General features: G+C 45.0%; 1 protein-coding gene across 1 annotated transcript in view; it reads left to right on the top strand.

Moving 5' to 3' along the window:
- Prkch (protein kinase C eta) overlaps positions 1-19,805 on the top strand; it is a 202,004-nt gene that overhangs the window by 108,776 nt on the left and 73,423 nt on the right. Inside the window, exons 3-9 of the mRNA XM_040742935.1 lie at positions 73-223; positions 1,464-1,498; positions 7,782-7,870; positions 9,450-9,579; positions 11,626-11,753; positions 14,242-14,385; positions 14,684-14,857. Of these exons, the coding sequence (XP_040598869.1) occupies positions 73-223; positions 1,464-1,498; positions 7,782-7,870; positions 9,450-9,579; positions 11,626-11,753; positions 14,242-14,385; positions 14,684-14,857 (851 nt within the window). The remainder of the gene's footprint in view (positions 1-72; positions 224-1,463; positions 1,499-7,781; positions 7,871-9,449; positions 9,580-11,625; positions 11,754-14,241; positions 14,386-14,683; positions 14,858-19,805) is intronic.

Below are 19,805 nucleotides of genomic sequence, written 5' to 3'. Positions count from 1 at the left end.
AGGGTCCTGATGTTTATGTGACAGGTACTTTCCAAGTTGTATCCTCAGCCCATTTTTCTTTCTTACACACAGCCACTCTCCAGAGAGACCGCATCTTCAAGCATTTTACCAGGAAGCGCCAAAGGGCTATGCGAAGGCGAGTCCATCAGGTCAATGGACATAAGTTTATGGCCACATACCTGAGGCAGCCCACCTACTGTTCTCACTGCCGGGAATTCATCTGGTAAGACGCTCCCCTCCATGCCCCAGGCTCTGGCTGCGAGAGGCTTCCCTGGCTCACATCTGGTTTCAGGGGAAAACACATAGATATGGAGGAATATTCTTTGCATCTGATTTTTGTCTCCTCTGTTAGTCGGTTGACCCTCTTAATCCCACTGCTAAAAGATAGCAACAAAACTATATAATTTAATGATCCAAATGTTAGATATCATTTCTTATGAGTGGTAACTTCACTGAAGCTATTGAATCGCAAGTATGAACCAGAGAGACAGAAGCTAATTAACTGAATAATAAATTAGAATAATAAATTAGAAATAATAAATTAGAAAACCTGGCAGAGGAGAAAGGAAAATTAACAGTATTGCCTAGAAGAAGGTGTGGATCATGGGAAATAATTGTTGTCGGTAGTGCCCAGACACATGGTGTAAGGTCGTAGCCTTTAGTGGTCTTGTACCATAATCTAACCTCCAGCAGCTGAGAACTAATGTAATTAAAGGTTGAGAAATCCTAAAGACTTGGGGCAATGTCTTACAAGATGTTAAACTGAGCGAGCAGTTTATAGTAGGAGATGAATGTAAGCAATGGTTACTTTCAATGGGAGTCAAGGCTAAGCACACTTATGGCATTTGTAAATAGAACTGCCCCCTTCCCCCACCCCTCCCCACAGGCTCCCTTAGAATATTTCAGGGAAAGACAGAAGACGGTGGTAACACTTCTGCCCCCCTGTGGACTCCAGAGGGAGGTGTAGGGACAATACAGGAGAGTGCTGGAGCTTGGTAGCCGTCGTGTGTGTGTGTGTGTGTGTGTGTGTGTGTGTGTGTGTGTGTGTGTCTGTCTGTCTGTCTGTCTGTCTGTCTGACCGACCAACCGACTGATTGTCTGTCCACATGTGTTTACTGCTGTATTGTGTGTGAGAGAAGCAGTGAGGTAATGGAATTGCTCCTGGCTGACTTCAGCCCCCCACACATGGGGTTGGTTTTCACTAAGGATTCAGGAGACAGCTGATGGTAGGTGGAGCGGGAGCCTTCATCACCTACCTTGCCTGTCACCAGGAGCACTCTAATCCGTCAGCTGATGTTCTTCGTGCCTACTGGTAGTAAACAAGAGCTCAGAACAGCCTCTTCCCTGAAATGATGTTTTTCAGAAGGGACCGGAGAACACAATTCATCTTGAGAACTGTAATTATAGATGTTATTACTGAACTATTTGACTGACATTAATTCCCCCCTTTTTGTCTTGAACAGGGGAGTTTTTGGGAAACAGGGTTATCAGTGCCAAGGTAAGAAAACATGTTCACAACCATGTTTAATCGTGTTCCTTTGTGAAAATATGATAATGCTGACAGAAAGCAGGCCAGACCGATCAGTATCCCATCAATACTGTGATATCTCTTCAGAGTCCTTACCAGACCCTGGGTATTTGACAGCATAGAGGGAATATGTTCATTTCTAAAGTAAGGACACTTGGAACAGTTTTGCTGCTTAAAGTTTGCCTCTTCAGTAACATGATAGGACTAAGATGTAGTACAGTGTGAGAGCCTACACTTGAGTCTTGAAGATAAATTTTTGGTTTTCACATTGAGCAGTTGGCAATAGGAGATGTTGAATACGGATTAATTGTATCACCTGTATAGGAAATGGATGCTATTATCCAAATTAGCTTTGTTTGCGTTCTGATTTCGGAAACAAAAAATAAACAAAACAAAAATGAGGGGCTGGAGAGATGGCCCAGTGGTTAAGAACACTTACTGCTTTTGCGGAGAACCCCAGGGTTCAGTTCCCAGCACCCACATGGCTACTCACACTGTGTGCAACTCCAGGTTAGAGGTCTGATGCCCTCTTCTGGCCTCCATGGGAACTGCATGCATGTGCAGCCCGTATGCACACAAGCCCATAAACATAAAAACATTAAATAAAAATTTAAATGAGATATTAGTGTGTGCCAGTCCATGGTCCTGACCCCTAGTGTAATCAATCAATCAATCAATGTGAGATTTTTACAATTAAATACCTCTCGTTTTCACAATTCTAAGGTAAAATCAGTTACTTACTAGTATTCTTGCAGACTTAGAAAGAGATAAAATGGAAGTGTGATAGAAGGTTCCTTCTAGGTGGGTCGTGTGGGGTGGCCTGGGTTCACTTGGCCTTTTGTGGGGCTTCCTTTGCTGTTGGCCTGAGTGTCGTCGGTCTGCACATTAGTGCTGGGCATTTTGACTTTCTCTCTTCAGGTGATTGGTAACATAGCACCACAGATTCTCCTGTGGTAGTCCACATTTAATAAGAAAATCCTCTTTCTGGTTTGGAGGAGGCAATGCAGTGTGTTTTTCCACTTAGGAGAACTGATTGAGACATACTCTTGAGAATCTATTTTTTACTTTTATGTGTGGAAAAAGTCCACTGAATTCTCCAAGTTAGGAAAAATGAGCATGTAATTAATATAACAGTTGTAACTGACACACGGCAAATTCAGTCCTTACTGAGAAGACAGCTCACAGTCAGGCTGACACCACTTTTTGGCCTGGACACTAGGGGTGTGCCCTCTAGTGATAGATTCATCTTCTACATTCTTATGTAGATGGAGAAGCTCTGCATATACAAGGGTATAGTTTACAGATTAAATTCTATGACTTAAAGGCAAGTCTTTTGTTTCTTTTTCTCTCAGCGTAGTGCTAAGGCAGTGGTTCTCAACCTGTGGCTTGTGACTCCTTTGGGGGTTGCATATCAAACACTGGCATTATGATTCATAACAGTAGCAAAATTATGTTATGAAGCAGCAACGAAAATAATTTTATGGTTGGGGTCGCCACAACACGAGGAACTGTATTAAAGGGTCGCAGCATTAGGCAGGTTGTTAGCCCCTGTGTTAGGGCATCTGACGGTTGACTTTTGGGGGCTACCTGATCTTTAAAGAGCAGGAAAGAACATTAGTTAGGAGGCGTGGGAAGTTGTTGTTTACATCCCACTGAGGGACAGAAAAACAAATGCCTGGTAGGAGAGAAGCTTCATCAGAGCACAGGGCGGGCGGGCCACACAAAGCAGGATTACAGGAGGAAACCATCAGAGCTAGGAAGGCCACTGTGCAGCAATGACAGGGCCAGTTCTCCAGAAGGACATGCCTCGGTTAACACGCAAAAACCTAACAAAGGGCAGCAAAGCACGCGAGACAAGGCCCTAGGACCACAGGGAAAATAGACAGGCCTGCCGAGGAGCAGCAGGGCTGATCACACGAATGCTCATGGAACGCACCAGCCGAGGAGCAGCAGGGCTGATCACACGAACGCTCATGGAACGCACCAGCCAGCACAGCAGATGATGAGCTCTTCCCAAGCTCATGATGAACACTTAGCGACACAAACGACATTGTGGACCTTAAACTACTTTAACAAACATGGAAGGAAACAGACAGCTCAAGAGGCCTGTTGTCCAGCCAGCCAACGGCTCAGCAGGTGGAGATGCTGTTGCGTCACCCGAGAGCCCAAGGTCGATCCCTGGATTCCACAAGGTGGCAGGGGAGATCCAGAGCTGTCCTCTGGCCTGTGCGCACACATGCGCACACTCACACACACATCCATACATTCACAGACACACATACACACTCATACACTTATAGACACACACACACACTCATATACTTATAGACACACTCACACACATCCATACATTCACAGACACACATACACACTCATACACTTATAGACACACACACACTCATATACTTATAGACACACTCACACACATCCATACATTCACAGACACACATACACACTCATACACTTATAGACACACACACACTCATATACTTATAGACACACATGCGCACACTCACACACACATCCATACATTCACAGACACACACACACACACTCATACACTTATAGACACACACACACTCATATACTTATAGACACACTCACACACATCCATACATTCACAGACACACATACACACTCATACACTTATAGACACACACACACTCATATACTTATAGACACACATGCGCACACTCACACACACATCCATACATTCACAGACACACACACACACTCATACACTTATAGACACACACACACTCATCCATACACTTATAGACACACATACACACACTCATACACTTATAGACACACATACACACACTCATATACTTATAGACACACACACACTCATTCATACACTTATAGACACACACACACACTCATACACTTATAGACACACACACTCATATACTTATAGACACACACACACATCCATACATTCACAGACACACATACACTCATTCATACACTTATAGACACACACACACTCATTCATACACTTATAGACACACATACACACACTCATATACTTATAGACACACACACACATCCATACATTCACAGACACACACACACACTCATTCATACACTTATAGACACACATACACACTCATATACTTATAGACACACACACACACATCCATACATTCACAGACACACACACACACACTCATACACTTATAGACACACACACACACTCATATACTTATAGACACACATACACACATCCATACATTCACAGACACACACACACACTCATACACTTATAGACACACACACACTCATTCATACACTTATAGACACACATGCGCACACTCACACACATCCATACATTCACAGACACACATACACACTCATACACTTATAGACACACACACACACTAATATACTTATAGACACACATGCGCACACTCACACACATCCATACATTCACAGACACACACACACACTCATATACTTATAGACACATACACACACTCATATACTTATAGACACACATACACACACTCATTCATACACTTATAGACACACATACACATCCATACATTCACAGACACACACACACTCATACACTTATAGACACACACACACTCATTCATACACTTATAGACACACATGCGCACTCACACACATCCATACATTCACAGACACACACACACACTCATATACTTATAGACACACACACATCCATACATTCACAGACACACACACACACTCATACACTTATAGACACACACACACATCCATACATTCACAGACACACACACACACACTCATATACTTATAGACACACACACACACTCATTCATACACTTATAGACACACACACACACACTCATATACTTATAGACACTCACACACATCCATACATTCACAGACACACATACACACACTCATATACTTATAGACACACACACACACTCATATACTTATAGACACACATACACACACTCATATACTTATAGACACACATGCGCACACTCACACACATCCATACATTCACAGACACACACACACTCATTCATACACTTATAGACACACATACACACTCATATACTTATAGACACACATACACACATCCATACATTCACAGACACACACACACACTCATATACTTATAGACACACACACACTCATTCATACACTTATAGACACACATACACACTCATATACTTATAGACACACATACACACACTCATTCATACACTTATAGACACACATACACACACTCATATACTTATAGACACACACACACTCATTCATACACTTATAGACACACATACACACACTCATATACTTATAGACACACACACTCATTCATACACTTATAGACACACACACTCATTCATACACTTATAGACACACATACACACACTCATATACTTATAGACACACACACTCATTCATACACTTATAGACACACACACTCATTCATACACTTATAGACACACATACACACACTCATATACTTATAGACACACACACACTCATTCATACACTTATAGACACACATACACACACTCATATACTTATAGACACACACACTCATTCATACACTTATAGACACACACACTCATTCATACACTTATAGACACACATACACACACTCATATACTTATAGACACACACACACTCATTCATACACTTATAGACACATATACACACACTCATTCATACACTTATAGACACACATACACACACTCATTCATATACTTATAGATACATACACACACTCATCATATACTTGAAGACACACATACACACACTCATTCATACACTTATAGACACACATACACACACTCATTCATACACTTATAGACACACATACACACACTCATTCATACACTTATAGACACACATACACACACTCATTCATATACTTATAGATACATACACACACTCATCATATACTTGAAGACACACATACACACACTCATTCATACACTTATAGACACACATACACACACTCATTCATATACTTATAGATACATACACACACTCATTCATACACTTGTAGACACATACACATACTCATTATACACCTATAGACACACATACACACACTCATTCATATACTTACAGACACATATACACACTAGCTTACACAAATACATACTCAGACACAAATATGCTCACTAATACACATATGCTCATATATTCATACACACATATATACACACACTCACTTATACACTCACACACACAGACACACAATATTTTCTCTTTTACTCTCTTCTCTCTGTGTGTCTCTGTCTCTCTCTCACACACACATTTTAAAAATAAAAAAACAAAAACAAAAGAACCATCCTGTAAGTTCACAATGGGACTAAATTGAAACCAATAGCAGAAAGATACCTGAAAACCCTTCATTATTTGAAAAGAGAACACTTCTGTATTCTAGGTATCACAGGGGGTAAAGAAAGTTTATGAGAACATTAAAAAAACTTGCATTAAATAAAAATGAAGATTATAAAAACAGATGAGGCACAGTGAAAACCATGTTAGACGGAAAGTTTATATCATTACATGTACTTAGAGTACTACTCGGGGAGTCCTACCTACATATTCAGGAAGATGATTGAGCCATTCTGCAAGCGTTTTTTGAATTGCCCACTGGGCACTCAGAACCATGCAGGGAGTTCTGGGCAGGCCTGAGCCACGTGTGGAAAATTTGAAGGAAGGGCAGTCTGAGGGGCTGCGGGAATCAGAGAAGAGGGTAGTGTGCACCTAGAAAGGGACAGATAGAGAGTATTTGGGGAGATGAGATATTCTTTGAGTTTTATCTTATTATAAATACTAGCTGCCGGGTAAGTAGGCTAACTTAGAGACAGAGAAGGAGCACTGTTCTAGAAAGATCGTACAGTTCAGTTTCTATCGAAGCCGGTGGGTGTCGTAGAAGGATAATGTTAAGTAAGTAGCACGGTGGCCTCTGAGGGGGTCTGGAACCTGGCTGGGTTTGAACACTGTTGATGATGCTGGAAGTAGTCAGTCACGGGACAGACGTGACTAGGGTCACACTGTGAAAAGATTCCTCTGAGGGTGTGTGGGAGCAGCTTAGGACAGGATGGCAGACAGGTTGACCTCAAGCAAAGGTCTTGTTAGGGTGGTGACAAGGATGAGAGCCCTAGCTGCCAGAGTGTGGCCAGACATCCGAGTCAAGTCACTGGCATGGGCAGCTCTCGTTGACTGCTGCCACTGGCTGTCCTGCAAGCTTCTGATAAATGTGTAATTGCTGGATTTAATTTCCTAGTGTGCACCTGCGTCGTCCATAAACGCTGCCATCATCTAATTGTTACAGCCTGCACTTGCCAAAACAATATTAACAAAGTGGATGCCAAGGTAAGAGAATGCTAGTCTGCTGATTACGCACCCATTCCCCTGTGCGCTCATTCTCTCCCTACTTCTCCTGCCTCCCTGCTCACTCGCCCCCTCCCCCAGCCTTCCCAGAATCCTTAGAACCCACAGTGGTGCTGGAATCTGTATTTCTGCTCTTTGGTAGTATGACCTCACCTTGAACATTAGTGGCTTTGCCTCGCTGTGACAGAATGCCTACCCATAGCTCACTTACGGTTTATTTTGTCTCATGATGTCAGCTGTTTTAGACTATCAGAATGGGGAGGGCTATCCGGAGCAGAATAGTTCCTAACAGGGTGGAGAGGAAGCTGAGCCTGGAACTTAGGACGAGGTGTAAACTGCAAAGTGCTACCACTAAGAATGGCTTTAAAAAAAATCTAGATCCCACCTCCTAGCAACTCTAGCCACACCAAACAGCACCCCTGGCTAGGGACCCTTGCCACCTCCTGAACACAAGCTCGTGAGATAGCATTCAGAGCACAACATCCTGCAAGGTCCCAGTCAGCGGTCAGCTGAGCAAAGCTGTGCAAACCACTTGCACCATTACACAGAGCGCTCTGGTGAAGAGCAGGGACCACGCTTGGACAAGCACCTGGAGTGGAATGCTGAGTCTGGCTTCCACTGGGGATCCTCTGGCAGGTCAGGCCCAATCCGCAGCCTCTCTGTGCATCAGCCTGAAACATCTATGCCTCACTCAACGCATATTTGCGGTAGTTAAGCAGAACTGACAAGCGTGTTACCTGGAAATAATGCTCTCTGAGCAAAGAGACCCCAGGCCTCCTTCAGCTTCACAGGGACTCCAGGGAAATGTCTGTGTGTGTAAAAGCTCCTATTGCGTTTGTGCCCTGGGATGGGCACATGCCCCACATCCAGGAGGGAGAAAGCAGGGTGAGTGTTGCTGACATTTAGTGGACTTGCGGATGCTTGGGAAGGTGCAAGTTGGGAACTGGTGGCAGTACACATGCAGCACAGGGAACATACAAAAGGGTGTGAACTGAGCTCACAGCAGAGAGAGGCCCGGAGAGTCCGTAGAGGAGCAGTCACTGGCTTGCCTTTTCTCACGGTGCACCTGTAGTTGCAGCTTCAAACCGTGAGGCTGACCATAGAGCATACAGCCAGGAGGAATGGCACATGAGGTTCAGTCTTCACTCCCGCTGTCTAAATGTGAATGCAGGATGAAGGCTGGAAGGGCTGAGTGAGATGGCCACAGATGGCCACTGCAGGGTCGCTTTGGGATGGCTTCATTCTGTGACCCCATGCCTTCTGAGTGACACGGTTTCTAAACTTGAGAGAGAACTGTGATCTGAGTATAAAAAAGTGAGAGAAAGTTTTAAATTTCTGTTTCTGTCTCCAAATGATAAATGGTCTAACCCACACCTGTATCTCAGTCCTATCTTGTTCAGGAACAAAATGTGCTGAGGCTTGAGTAGCCGGAGCTGAGCACAGTAGAATACTATACCCAGCTCAGGTATCATCGCGATACCTGGCATTTGCTGTGCTCCTGGAGTTGCAGTTATTACAAAAGATGTGCAATGAGAGCTGAGCTGTTCTCCTCTTCCTCCAGATTGCAGAGCAGAGGTTCGGAATCAACATCCCACACAAGTTCAGCATCCACAACTACAAGGTGCCCACGTTCTGCGATCACTGCGGCTCCTTGCTCTGGGGGATAATGCGGCAAGGACTTCAGTGTAAAAGTAAGATACAGAGGCACCGCCTTCCTACTTCTCCATGGCAACATCTCACTAGAAGCTTGTGGAGTTCTGCAGGCTCAGCATCTGATCTAGGGCTGATACTTTACATGTCAACATCTGAGTGGTGTCATTTATGTATCATTCATTGGACGTGTAGTACATGTTAAGAGAGTGGTATCTGATCCCTAAAATAACATTAGATTAGATTAGATGCTAAGTCTGGTGGTCTACCGTGCGGGTTGTTAGCTGCTCACTGTTGAGTGCAGACTGAGCAGTGTGTTTTGAAAGTGGCATTGGAGAAAGTGTGGGGAAGATGGTGGCCAGAACAGATGGCTTGGGTTCTAAGTGAGACCTGGCTCTTACCAGAAGTCGGCAGCTTTTGGGTTGTCTCTGTAGCAGGAACTGCGTGGGTGGTCTGCAAGAGCTGTGTGATGTGACTGAAGGAGCAGGTAGGGCAAAGAGGGATGCTTTGATGGTGGCTGGCACCTTACCAACTGTGTCCAGTGCTGTTCAGAGCTCTTGCCTTTTCACACGCTCTGAGTGGGGTGGAGGCCAAGCCCTGTCTTGTTAGACACTGTAGAGCTATTGGCCTGGAGTTCATCTCCCGTTAACATGTGACTATCTGGCTGTCTTCGTGGTGCACCTGAAGCTTTACCAGACGCACACTGCAATGACAACTTCTGTTGGCTGTCTGGGATAGTCAAACTGCATCTGTCAACAAAAGGGACCAAATTCTAGGGAGGCAATGTGTGACCCTCGCCTCTAATCCATCACCCAGAGAACTGACACAGGAGGAGCATTCAGGGTTGGTCTGCAAAGTGAGGACCAGGGCAGCCTGGGGTACAGAGCAAGAAGGGAACTAACACGCTCAGAAACAGCGAGGTTCTCTGCCCCTCTAGTGTCTTTCTCATTCACCTGGAATAACAGCCGGCTCAGCTAAAGGCTTTGAATGAGTCCCGGTTTGATGCCGGCCTGATGGTCTCAGGAAATATTTCTTCTATTTCTGACTAGTGTACAGATCCATGCGTGGGACTCATTTACACTCCTCTGTCCCTAGGTGCCTGAGAGCAGCATACCTCCAATGACTTGGCTTCTAGAACTTTTGTCACAGGGTTTTTCTAGAAGGTCTTTGTAGTGCATATGCCTTAGTTTCCCACGAAGCTAACAAAGCTTGAGCTTCGGGCCTTGCTCTGCTTGATGTGGCATTCTTTTTCATAAAACAAGCCTCCCCAGTGACAAACGCAATCCTCATAAAGTCTAGTTTGTGCTGTGCTTCCAAAGATGGACCAACCCCATCAAAGAGGTATTTGTGGCACATGGCTTCAGTCGGGCATTTATTTCTGCCGGTTAAACCTTAGAGCCTTCACGAGCACACAAAACGCAGCTTGCTTTGCTGGCTTCTCCAAATGTCTTCACCCTGACCTTCAAGCCCTTTAAAGGGTGCTTTTTTTCCCTTCCCCTACTTAACAGTTAGAACCACAGCCCCTCCGGATGTGCTTTGTGGCCTAGGAGTGCCACCCAACCACAACCGTACCCAGCAAGAAGCCGTACAAAGCTCTCTCCTCCCAGAAACCCATCTCTACCTTGTTTGAACGGTGACCTAGCTGCAGCGTGTACATGGCTGCTTTTTATCTCGCTGTTGACCGAGATGAGGGAGCAAAGTCGGGTGCCATGAGTCTTTGTTATCTAATCACCTGCGATTGTCACTGTGATGAACATTTTAATCTTTAGTATTGTATCTTGCTGCCAAGGCAACAGCGACTGCTACATGTGATTTAGATGACTCTAGCCCATCAAGTCACAGTAAAAAGAATCGAAATCTATTATTTGAAATCTGTTATTCTTTAATATGCTAGGATTTCTGCTTCTGCACAAATCAGAAATAGATAAAATGCCAGGAGTTGTTCTGAGTATGAGTTTGATTTTTTGTGAGATGACATTGTCAGCCTGTAGAATTCTTCTGTCACAGCCCTTAGGTTATTGATGTTCTCTGCAGCATGTGGTGGCTTGGTTCTCTTGTAACCCTGGATTCTGTTTTCTTCCCTGCAGTATGTAAAATGAATGTACATATTCGATGTCAGGCCAATGTGGCCCCAAACTGTGGGGTGAATGCGGTGGAGCTTGCCAAGACCCTGGCAGGGATGGGTCTCCAGCCCGGAAATATTTCTCCAACCTCGGTAAGCCTTTTGCTTTTGCTTATCATGTAAGCTTTTAGGTGTGGCGAGCTCAAGTGAGAGTACGGGGAACATAATCTCAGCAAATGCACTGAACAGGTCTCCTGCACTCCGAAGAGCATTTCTCTGCCATCTAAGAGCCGATCTAGAGTATGGCAAGAAACAGTGAGCTTGCATGTGTATCAGGAAGCAAGAGAAAGGAGCAACTCTGCCTCCCCCATTAAAATCAACTTCCCATCAATTTGGTCTTTTAAAAATCTCAGAATCTAGATACCTGGGGTGTGGTCCCTGGCTGGTGACCAAGCTGGACAATTGGCCAGTAGCAACAGGCCTCAGTTCTATGTCTCCAAAGGGATTGAAGGTGAGGATGCCTGTGGTCTCCCACTTCCCTAGACGGCATCATGTGTTCGGGGTTGAGAGTTTGTCTATTACGTTCTGCAGATGACAGCTCCTTCCTCTGGTCACTTGGGAATGGGTGGAGTGGTTCATTTGCTCTGGCCATGTGTGGTCCTGCAACCCCCCTAAGTGATATCCAGCTGACATTGTCCATCAGAGCCTTGGCTGCTTCCCAGTTCTTACTTCTGCCTTTCTGGCCTGTGTCTGCAGTGGGTTAGGAAGTAGCCGTGGCCGGATGGCTGTGAGATCTGAAACGGGTAGTCTGAGAGCTAGTTCAGGAAAGGCCTAGACCCCCTCTCGAAGTCACCTCTGAGTACTGTGGAAGGGTGGCCATGGCTGCACTGCTGTGAGATCTTTGAAAGGGTATTCCAATCACCCCCGGGTTCTTACTAACTTGGAAGGCAGCAGCAGCATGGCCTTCATTCCCTATTACAGAAAGGCTCCTCCTGAGACCAGGTGCTCGCACTGACAGCGGGCTTCAGGAAGGCCCTGGGAAAGCGCCTCTCTGCCTGCCTGTGGTAGGCAGTTAGGATGCTTAAGTGGTGAGGTGGGGGGTCCTAAGGCATGGGATGCTTGGTGCCGAGACTCTGGCTGAAATATGCCAGGCTGTGTGACCAGTCCCAGAATGGGTGGTGCCTCCTGGTCTCCCAAACGAAGAACCTTTGATGCTATGGTATTTAAGAGTGGGGAAACCAGATTTACCTGCCGACAGTACATCATTTAAAAAAAGAGAATTACAAGTAAGCAAAGAGAAAAATGGGTTTTAAAAAGAGATTAAGGAACGCTGGCTTTTGAGTTTTTATCTTTAATCAAGAATTCAGGTTGAGGAAGTGAAATTTAAGCTGGGACCATTTTTTATACTTTTGACAAGTTTACATGAGTTTTGGAGTGGGGAAGATCTGGAAAAGCCACAGCATTTTAAATATAATCAGTTTTATTATATTGTTATCCCTGTCTTGTGGTGTTAAATATATAAGATCCTTGAAGGTGAAGGCTGTGGCATAGTTGGCTTATTTTCAACCTTGATTACAAGTCCCATCAGGGCCTACAGCTTAGACACGTTCTTTAAAACTAGATTCATCAAGAACTTCTAAATCCACATTCTCAGAGTGAGGGTAGCTCAGTGGTAGAGTACTTCTCTAGCAAGCATGAAACCATGGGGTCCATTCACAGCATCACAAAGGACAGAACAAACAACAATTAAACAAAAACAGCCTCCTGGGGACTGGAGATGGCTCAGCAGTTAATATGGAGTATTGTTCTTGCGGGGGGGGGGGGTGCGCAAGGGGGAGGGCAGAGTCCAGTTCCCAACCCCCATGTCAGGTGGTACACAGCCACCTAACTTCAACTCCAGGGGATCCCAAACCCTCCTCTGGCCTCCATGACACCTGCACTCGTGTGCACTGCCCACACACAGGCACATACACCATTAAAAATAATAAAAATAAATAGTTTTAGAAGCAGCTTCGCGTTCTCAAAAGGCACTTAAAGATGTAAAAAGTAAATGTGACCATTTAAAAATAATACTGTGTGCAATAAGACAGTAATTTAGCCATATTTTAAAATTTAGTATGAAAATACATGTCTGTATGTTGTTTTAAAAATATATAATGAGAGAAGGCTGGTGAGATTTTAGATTTAACATTTACCCATCATAATTCTTGTCCTTCCTACTTTACACTGAATTTTATTTACATAATACAAGCTTTTGTATTAAAAAACGCGTGCTTGTCCTGCTGCTGTGACTCTCTGGGCAAACATGAAACCATCCTTTGCATCAAGTGGTCACTAGGCGGCTCTCCTGGCATTGACTGCTCTGTGGAGACGCCATTGCAGAAGAAACCGCAGTGACCAGTCCAAGACACTGACATCTTCATTTGTGCACACACTTGGATACATTCTCCACACAGCAGTGCATGCATACAGACCAGAAGTGCATGGTGAGGTAGTTTTAGGTTGGAGAAGCCGAGCATCTGCCCAGGACTGGTTTCTCCACATGCCCAGTAGAGGCTGAGACCCCTCACCGCTAGGAAGGTGGCCCTATCCATTCTGGCCTTGTGCTCACAGTAATTTTTTGCATTTCTCCTCCTTGCAGAAACTCATTTCCAGATCGACATTAAGACGGCAGGGAAAGGAGGGTTCCAAAGAAGGAAATGGGATCGGTGTCAATTCTTCGAGCAGATTCGGCATCGACAACTTCGAGTTCATCCGGGTGTTGGGGAAGGGGAGCTTCGGGAAGGTGAGTCTGGGCTTTCACCAACTGACCGGATTGAAGGAACAAGCATGCTGTGTGTGCATGCATGCATGCGTGTGCACGTGTGTGTGCGTGTGTGTGTGTTTGTATGTGTGTGTGCGTGCATGCGTGTGTGTGTGTTTGTATGTGTGTGTGCGTGTGTGCATGCATGAATGTGCACGTGTGTGCGTGTGTGTGTGTGTTTGTGTACATGCATGTATGTGGGTGCACACCGGTCCTTCTCATGTGTGCCCACACCCTCAGCTCTGGAGTCTGCCTCACGCTCCCTCCTGCCTCTCTCTAGGTGATGCTCGCCAGGATAAAGGAAACAGGAGAGCTGTACGCCGTGAAGGTGCTGAAGAAGGATGTGATCCTACAGGATGACGATGTGGAGTGCACCATGACGGAGAAGAGGATCCTGTCCTTGGCTCGCAACCACCCCTTCCTCACCCAGCTGTTCTGCTGCTTTCAGACGCCTGTGAGTATGACTGGTGCTCCCTGCCTCAGCCTCGTAAAGAGCTGAGAACAGTGAGAAGCAACGATGGCAGGAAACCGTGTGGAATGGGCTCTCAAGACATTGGCCACTCCTCATGACCTGGGCAGACCCCGTCCTTCATGCTGTCCACTAGACTGATCAGTCACCTCAAAGGTTTTGTGCCCTGATATTGAATAGGTCTTCAGACGTGAATTTCCTACAGCAGAGAAGTTAACGAAAGTCTAAGTGAATGTCGTGGGTCATCTTGCTGAATTGGGCTATGGTTCTTCTCCTATATTCAGGATAGGCTTGGGCCTGAGTGAAAGAGTTCAGAAGGGCCCAGAAAGAGCACCTGGTCTTGATTCATCCCATGTCCTTCTCCTGGCCTTAAAGACCCTTTGTCTGGTACCTTGCACTGGTCTTGGGATTTGGCTCTGCCTGTGATGTTAAGAGTAGCAATGCAGAAAGCTTTTTGCTGCAATCAGTAGAATACTGAGCTAATGGTAGTTTATACAACAACAACAAAAAGCAGGGTGGTCTTGGTTCATTTGGATAATGGTTCTTGTTAATCCACACAATGTGAAGTCCGGTGGTGATCCCTGGGGTGGGATTCATTGCCCGGTGCCGTTAGACATGCCTTCTACTTGTTGGCTCAAAGTATTTGTTGCACCTTTACACACCCCACTTTGACAGGACAGCATCCAAAACAGAGGCCAATGGGTTGCATGGGCCATTTTCCTTCCTTAGTCTTGGGTCATGCCTTTTTAGCATCAGGAACTGGAGAGAAGATACCTCCCAAAGATGACTGTGTTATCCTCACACGGGTCCATTCTCTGGGCTCATCGCTCTGCTGCCTTTTTAGAGCTGGTTCCACAACAGAGCTTCTCTATCAGGGAATAGGGAAGGCGACCTCTATGAAGGTACCTGGGTTCCAACAAATGAGTCAGAATTTTCCTGCCATCTGGGAGACTGAACCCTGGGCATGTCCCTGGGCTGTGCTGCCGTCATGGAACCTGAGGTGCTGTGGGAACACACAGGGGCATCCCACCTGACTAGAGATGGAAATTCACAGTTAAGCTGAGGCCAGAAGTGAGACTTTAGGTTTGTTGGCAAAAATAGTGCTCCCCACAGCGTGCAAACAGCTCCACAGAGCTGGGGCTGAGACAGAGTGCCAGGTGTGAACCAGGCTAACACCGTGCGACACTCTGAAGCTGCGGAGGGCCTGGCTGCAACTGGAACTGCGAAGAGAAGCAGGACCAGACTGGGGAGTGCAGCAGAAAGCCACAGGAGAAACCTAAGTAGAAGAATGACAGGCACCGGGCGGTGGTGGCGCACACCTTTAATCCCAGCACTCTGGAGGCAGAGGCAGGCGGATCTCTGTGAGTTCGAGGCCGGGCTGGACCGATAGCCTCCGAAACAATACAGAGGAACCCTGTCTCGAAAAAACCAAAAAAAAAAAAAAAAAAAAAAAAAAAAAAAAAAGAATGACAGACCAGGTTGTGACCATCTTACACTAGGTGGCACACATCCTTTCAGTGTCTTTGTCCTTACACTGTCACAGGAAGCCTTCCAAGGAAATTTTTGGCACATAAAAGCATATGCACGTTATATGAACATCACCGTTTAAAAAACACAAACGGGCTGGAGAGAATGCTCAACCATTAAGAGCACTGGTTGCTCTCCCAGAGGATGCAGGTGCAATTCCCAGAACCCACATAATGGTGCCTAACAACTGTCTGTAACTCCAGTTCCAGGGATACTGAGGCCCTCTTCTGGCCTCTGTGGGTATCAGGCATGCATGTAGTGCACCCACATAAATGCAAGCAAAACACCCATGCACATAAAATAATTCAAAAAATACAAACAGTGCTATACACTATGATTGCACTCATTTTTAAAAACACAATAACGATAAATCTTGGAAATTGTTTCATATTTGCATACATCTAGCTGTTTCATTTTTAGTACTTGTATAGTATTTTATATTAAAAACATACTGTGCCAGGCATGGTGGAATATATCATTAATCCCAGAACTCAGGATGCAGGGGCAGGCAGTTCTCTGATGTTTCAAGGCCAACCAGGCCAGACAAGGTTATATATATGAGCTAATTTATTATATATAATATATAATTATTTAATCTATTTAACTTATATTTAATTACCAATCTACTCTTTCATTTCAACCCATCTTGCAACAAGTCCCCTTGTGCTTCTACCTTTGCATGTTTACAGAGCATTCTACATGGCATATTGTTAGAGATAGTTTTGTTCACAGAGTCCACTTATACCTTCCTCTGTCATAGTTGAAGATGGCTAACATTTTATGGTCCGCCTTGGAGGCATTGCGCTGATAGCCTTGCATCTGCTGTCTTATTTACTCTGTGCAGTGACCCTATGCAGTGATAACATTTTAGATGGCATAGGGATTCCTTACTTAGCAACTAGAGTCTTCATTAGCATTGGTGGCCATTTCCTACTGACAATCTGATGTTTGGCCACAAGGTGGCAGTCACGACTGCAAAGTGGTCTTGATTTCTCCACCAGAACAGCGACACCCTGGAGCATTTTTAAAGGGTGTGGATTTCATACTGTCTCCAAAACAAAGACCAAGGGGAATGCTCCCAACCTCCAAGTTAAAGGATGAAAGGGGTGATGAGAACCATGAACCAAATGATTTCTATGCGTGGTCACTGGGAGACAGCGTCTCCCTCCCTTTGACCCTATGGGGATTCTGGTGCTGAGCTTTCATCTGTGTGATATCCTCAGAGGCTACCACTACTCACTGTAACACCTGCTGCAAAGGACTGAAGATGCTAGTCACTTCAAGGTTAGATGACTCTAGATACTTGATTCTGCAGGTCGTGGCCTTTCCTCCAACAGCTTAGCAATGAGCCCAGGTAGGACATTAGAGTTCCCCACCCTCAAGCTGCCTGCCAAATGCCATTCACTGGGAGGGTCCTTTTCCAATAATGTGACATCCCATCCCTCATGGCCCTATGGGATCCCTATTACTGAAGCCCGGATACGGGGGACCACTAAGAGCCTCTTGGGCTGGTAGAGGTAGACATGGTTCAAATGTAGGTCAGTCTAACTCTGATCCATGGGTCATGTGTAGTCTCACACCACGCATGAGTGGTGGGCCGCCAGCTGCTGAAACATCTGTCTGCAGAGCCATCAGGACGAGTGATCTGAGTCCTCCTTAGTTTCCCTGTATCTAAGTGGCCTGAGTGTGTTGTAAAAACCTCCGGTCCTTGTCACAGGAGAAAAACGGGGTCTCTGCGATGGCCCAGGGAGAGGATAAAGAGACTTCTCCTGCTCCATGGCAGCGAAGCTGACTGCCAGGTGGCCCATGCCCTAGTGGAAAGAATAAAATTCTTCATAAAAACCAATGCTCTGTGATGAATAGCCACTTCCCCATCCTGGCACTCTCCACACAGAAACCATAGAGTGGGAATCTGGGAGCTCCTCCTGTTCTTGCCAAAAAAAGAAAACAAATAAGCAAATTTCAATTACTAGATACTTCAAGTTTCTACGTAGGTTTAGGAGTCCATAAACTTTTCCGTCAAAATCTCTCCATAAGCATTATTATTGCTTATAAGGGAGGAAATAAGTTAGAATTCTCAAGCCTTTTGGTAGCATCGTGCTTTTGAATGCTTGTTGAATAATAATCTTTATCAAGACTTGTAAAAGCTGTTGGATCTGCTGGTTTTATTTTTCATTGTCTGGCCAAGAGAAACAGTGTAAGGATGAGGTAGGTGTATGTAAGGCTGCTTAACTTGGGGTGTCAAGATGTGGTGGGTAAAGGAATTGCCACTGAGCCTGGTGACCTGAAATTGATCCCTGGGGCCTACACAGTGGAAGAAGAGAAATGATTCCCTGAAGTTGTCCTCTGACCCCCACACATCTGCTGTCACACACACACACACACACACACACACACACACACACGCAGGCACGCACACACATATGCACAAAATAAGCAAATAAACACTTTTAAAAGATGCTTCATTTTTAAGAGATGGTTACTGTATTATTAGTCCATTGCTATTACTTTTTGACTGAAAGTCCCTGGGTCATCCCACCCTCAACCCTGGTACCCATCACTGTTCTCTCTGTTCATGTGAGTTATTTAGATTTGATTTTCCATGCCTGGCATATCTCACTTAATCTTCTCCAGATCCATCCCGTCCGTGTTGCCACACATGACAGGGTCTCCTCGTGTTTCAAGGTTGAGTAGCATCGCGTTGTGTGTCTACCCCACAATTTCCGTGTCTGCTCACCCACGTCTTTGTCCACTCATCCATACCACAGATAATGCTGCCGAGAGCGGGGCACGCAATCCTCTCTCCGATGCGCTGACTTCATTTTCCTTGGATGTACACCGAGCTAATGGAATTGTTAGATCCTGTGCGTGTTCCATTTAATTTAATTTAATCTTCACACAGTTTTGGGCAGCGGCTGACTGACTCATAGTCCCTCCACCCGTGTGCATGGTCCGCTTTCCTTCCCACTGGTGCCAGGACTTAATTGCTTTCATCCTTTTAAGGGAAGTTCTGGCCACTCGGTGTGGCTGCAATGTGCATTTCTCTGATGGTTAGTGGTGGCAAGCATGTTTGTTTCATGTGTCTATCAACCATTTATAGTTCTTCTTTGGGGGAAATATCTTAGTCCTGTTACTTTATTTTGGGTTTTTGAAGTTATTTTCTTACCGTTTGAGTTAAGTTGAAACAACTTGAGCTTTCGGCAAAGGGAGTATGCTTAAGTAATGCACTAATTGAAGAGGAACTCCTTTGGGGTATGACAGCACATACCCGAGTCCCAGACAGGGAGGTAGCATCACTTGAGTACATGAGTTCTAGACCCAACTGGTCAGTTTTTGTTTTTTTAGTTTTTTTAAAGTTTTTAAAAGTATTTTGTGTCAGACATTGTCATAAGCATCTGACACCCAC

This window comes from Mesocricetus auratus, unplaced genomic scaffold (genome assembly GCF_017639785.1).
Source record: "Mesocricetus auratus isolate SY011 unplaced genomic scaffold, BCM_Maur_2.0 Super-Scaffold_15014, whole genome shotgun sequence".
In the NCBI taxonomy this organism is placed as follows: Eukaryota; Metazoa; Chordata; class Mammalia; order Rodentia; family Cricetidae; genus Mesocricetus; species Mesocricetus auratus.
This window is presented reverse-complemented; position numbering and strand designations above follow the sequence as displayed.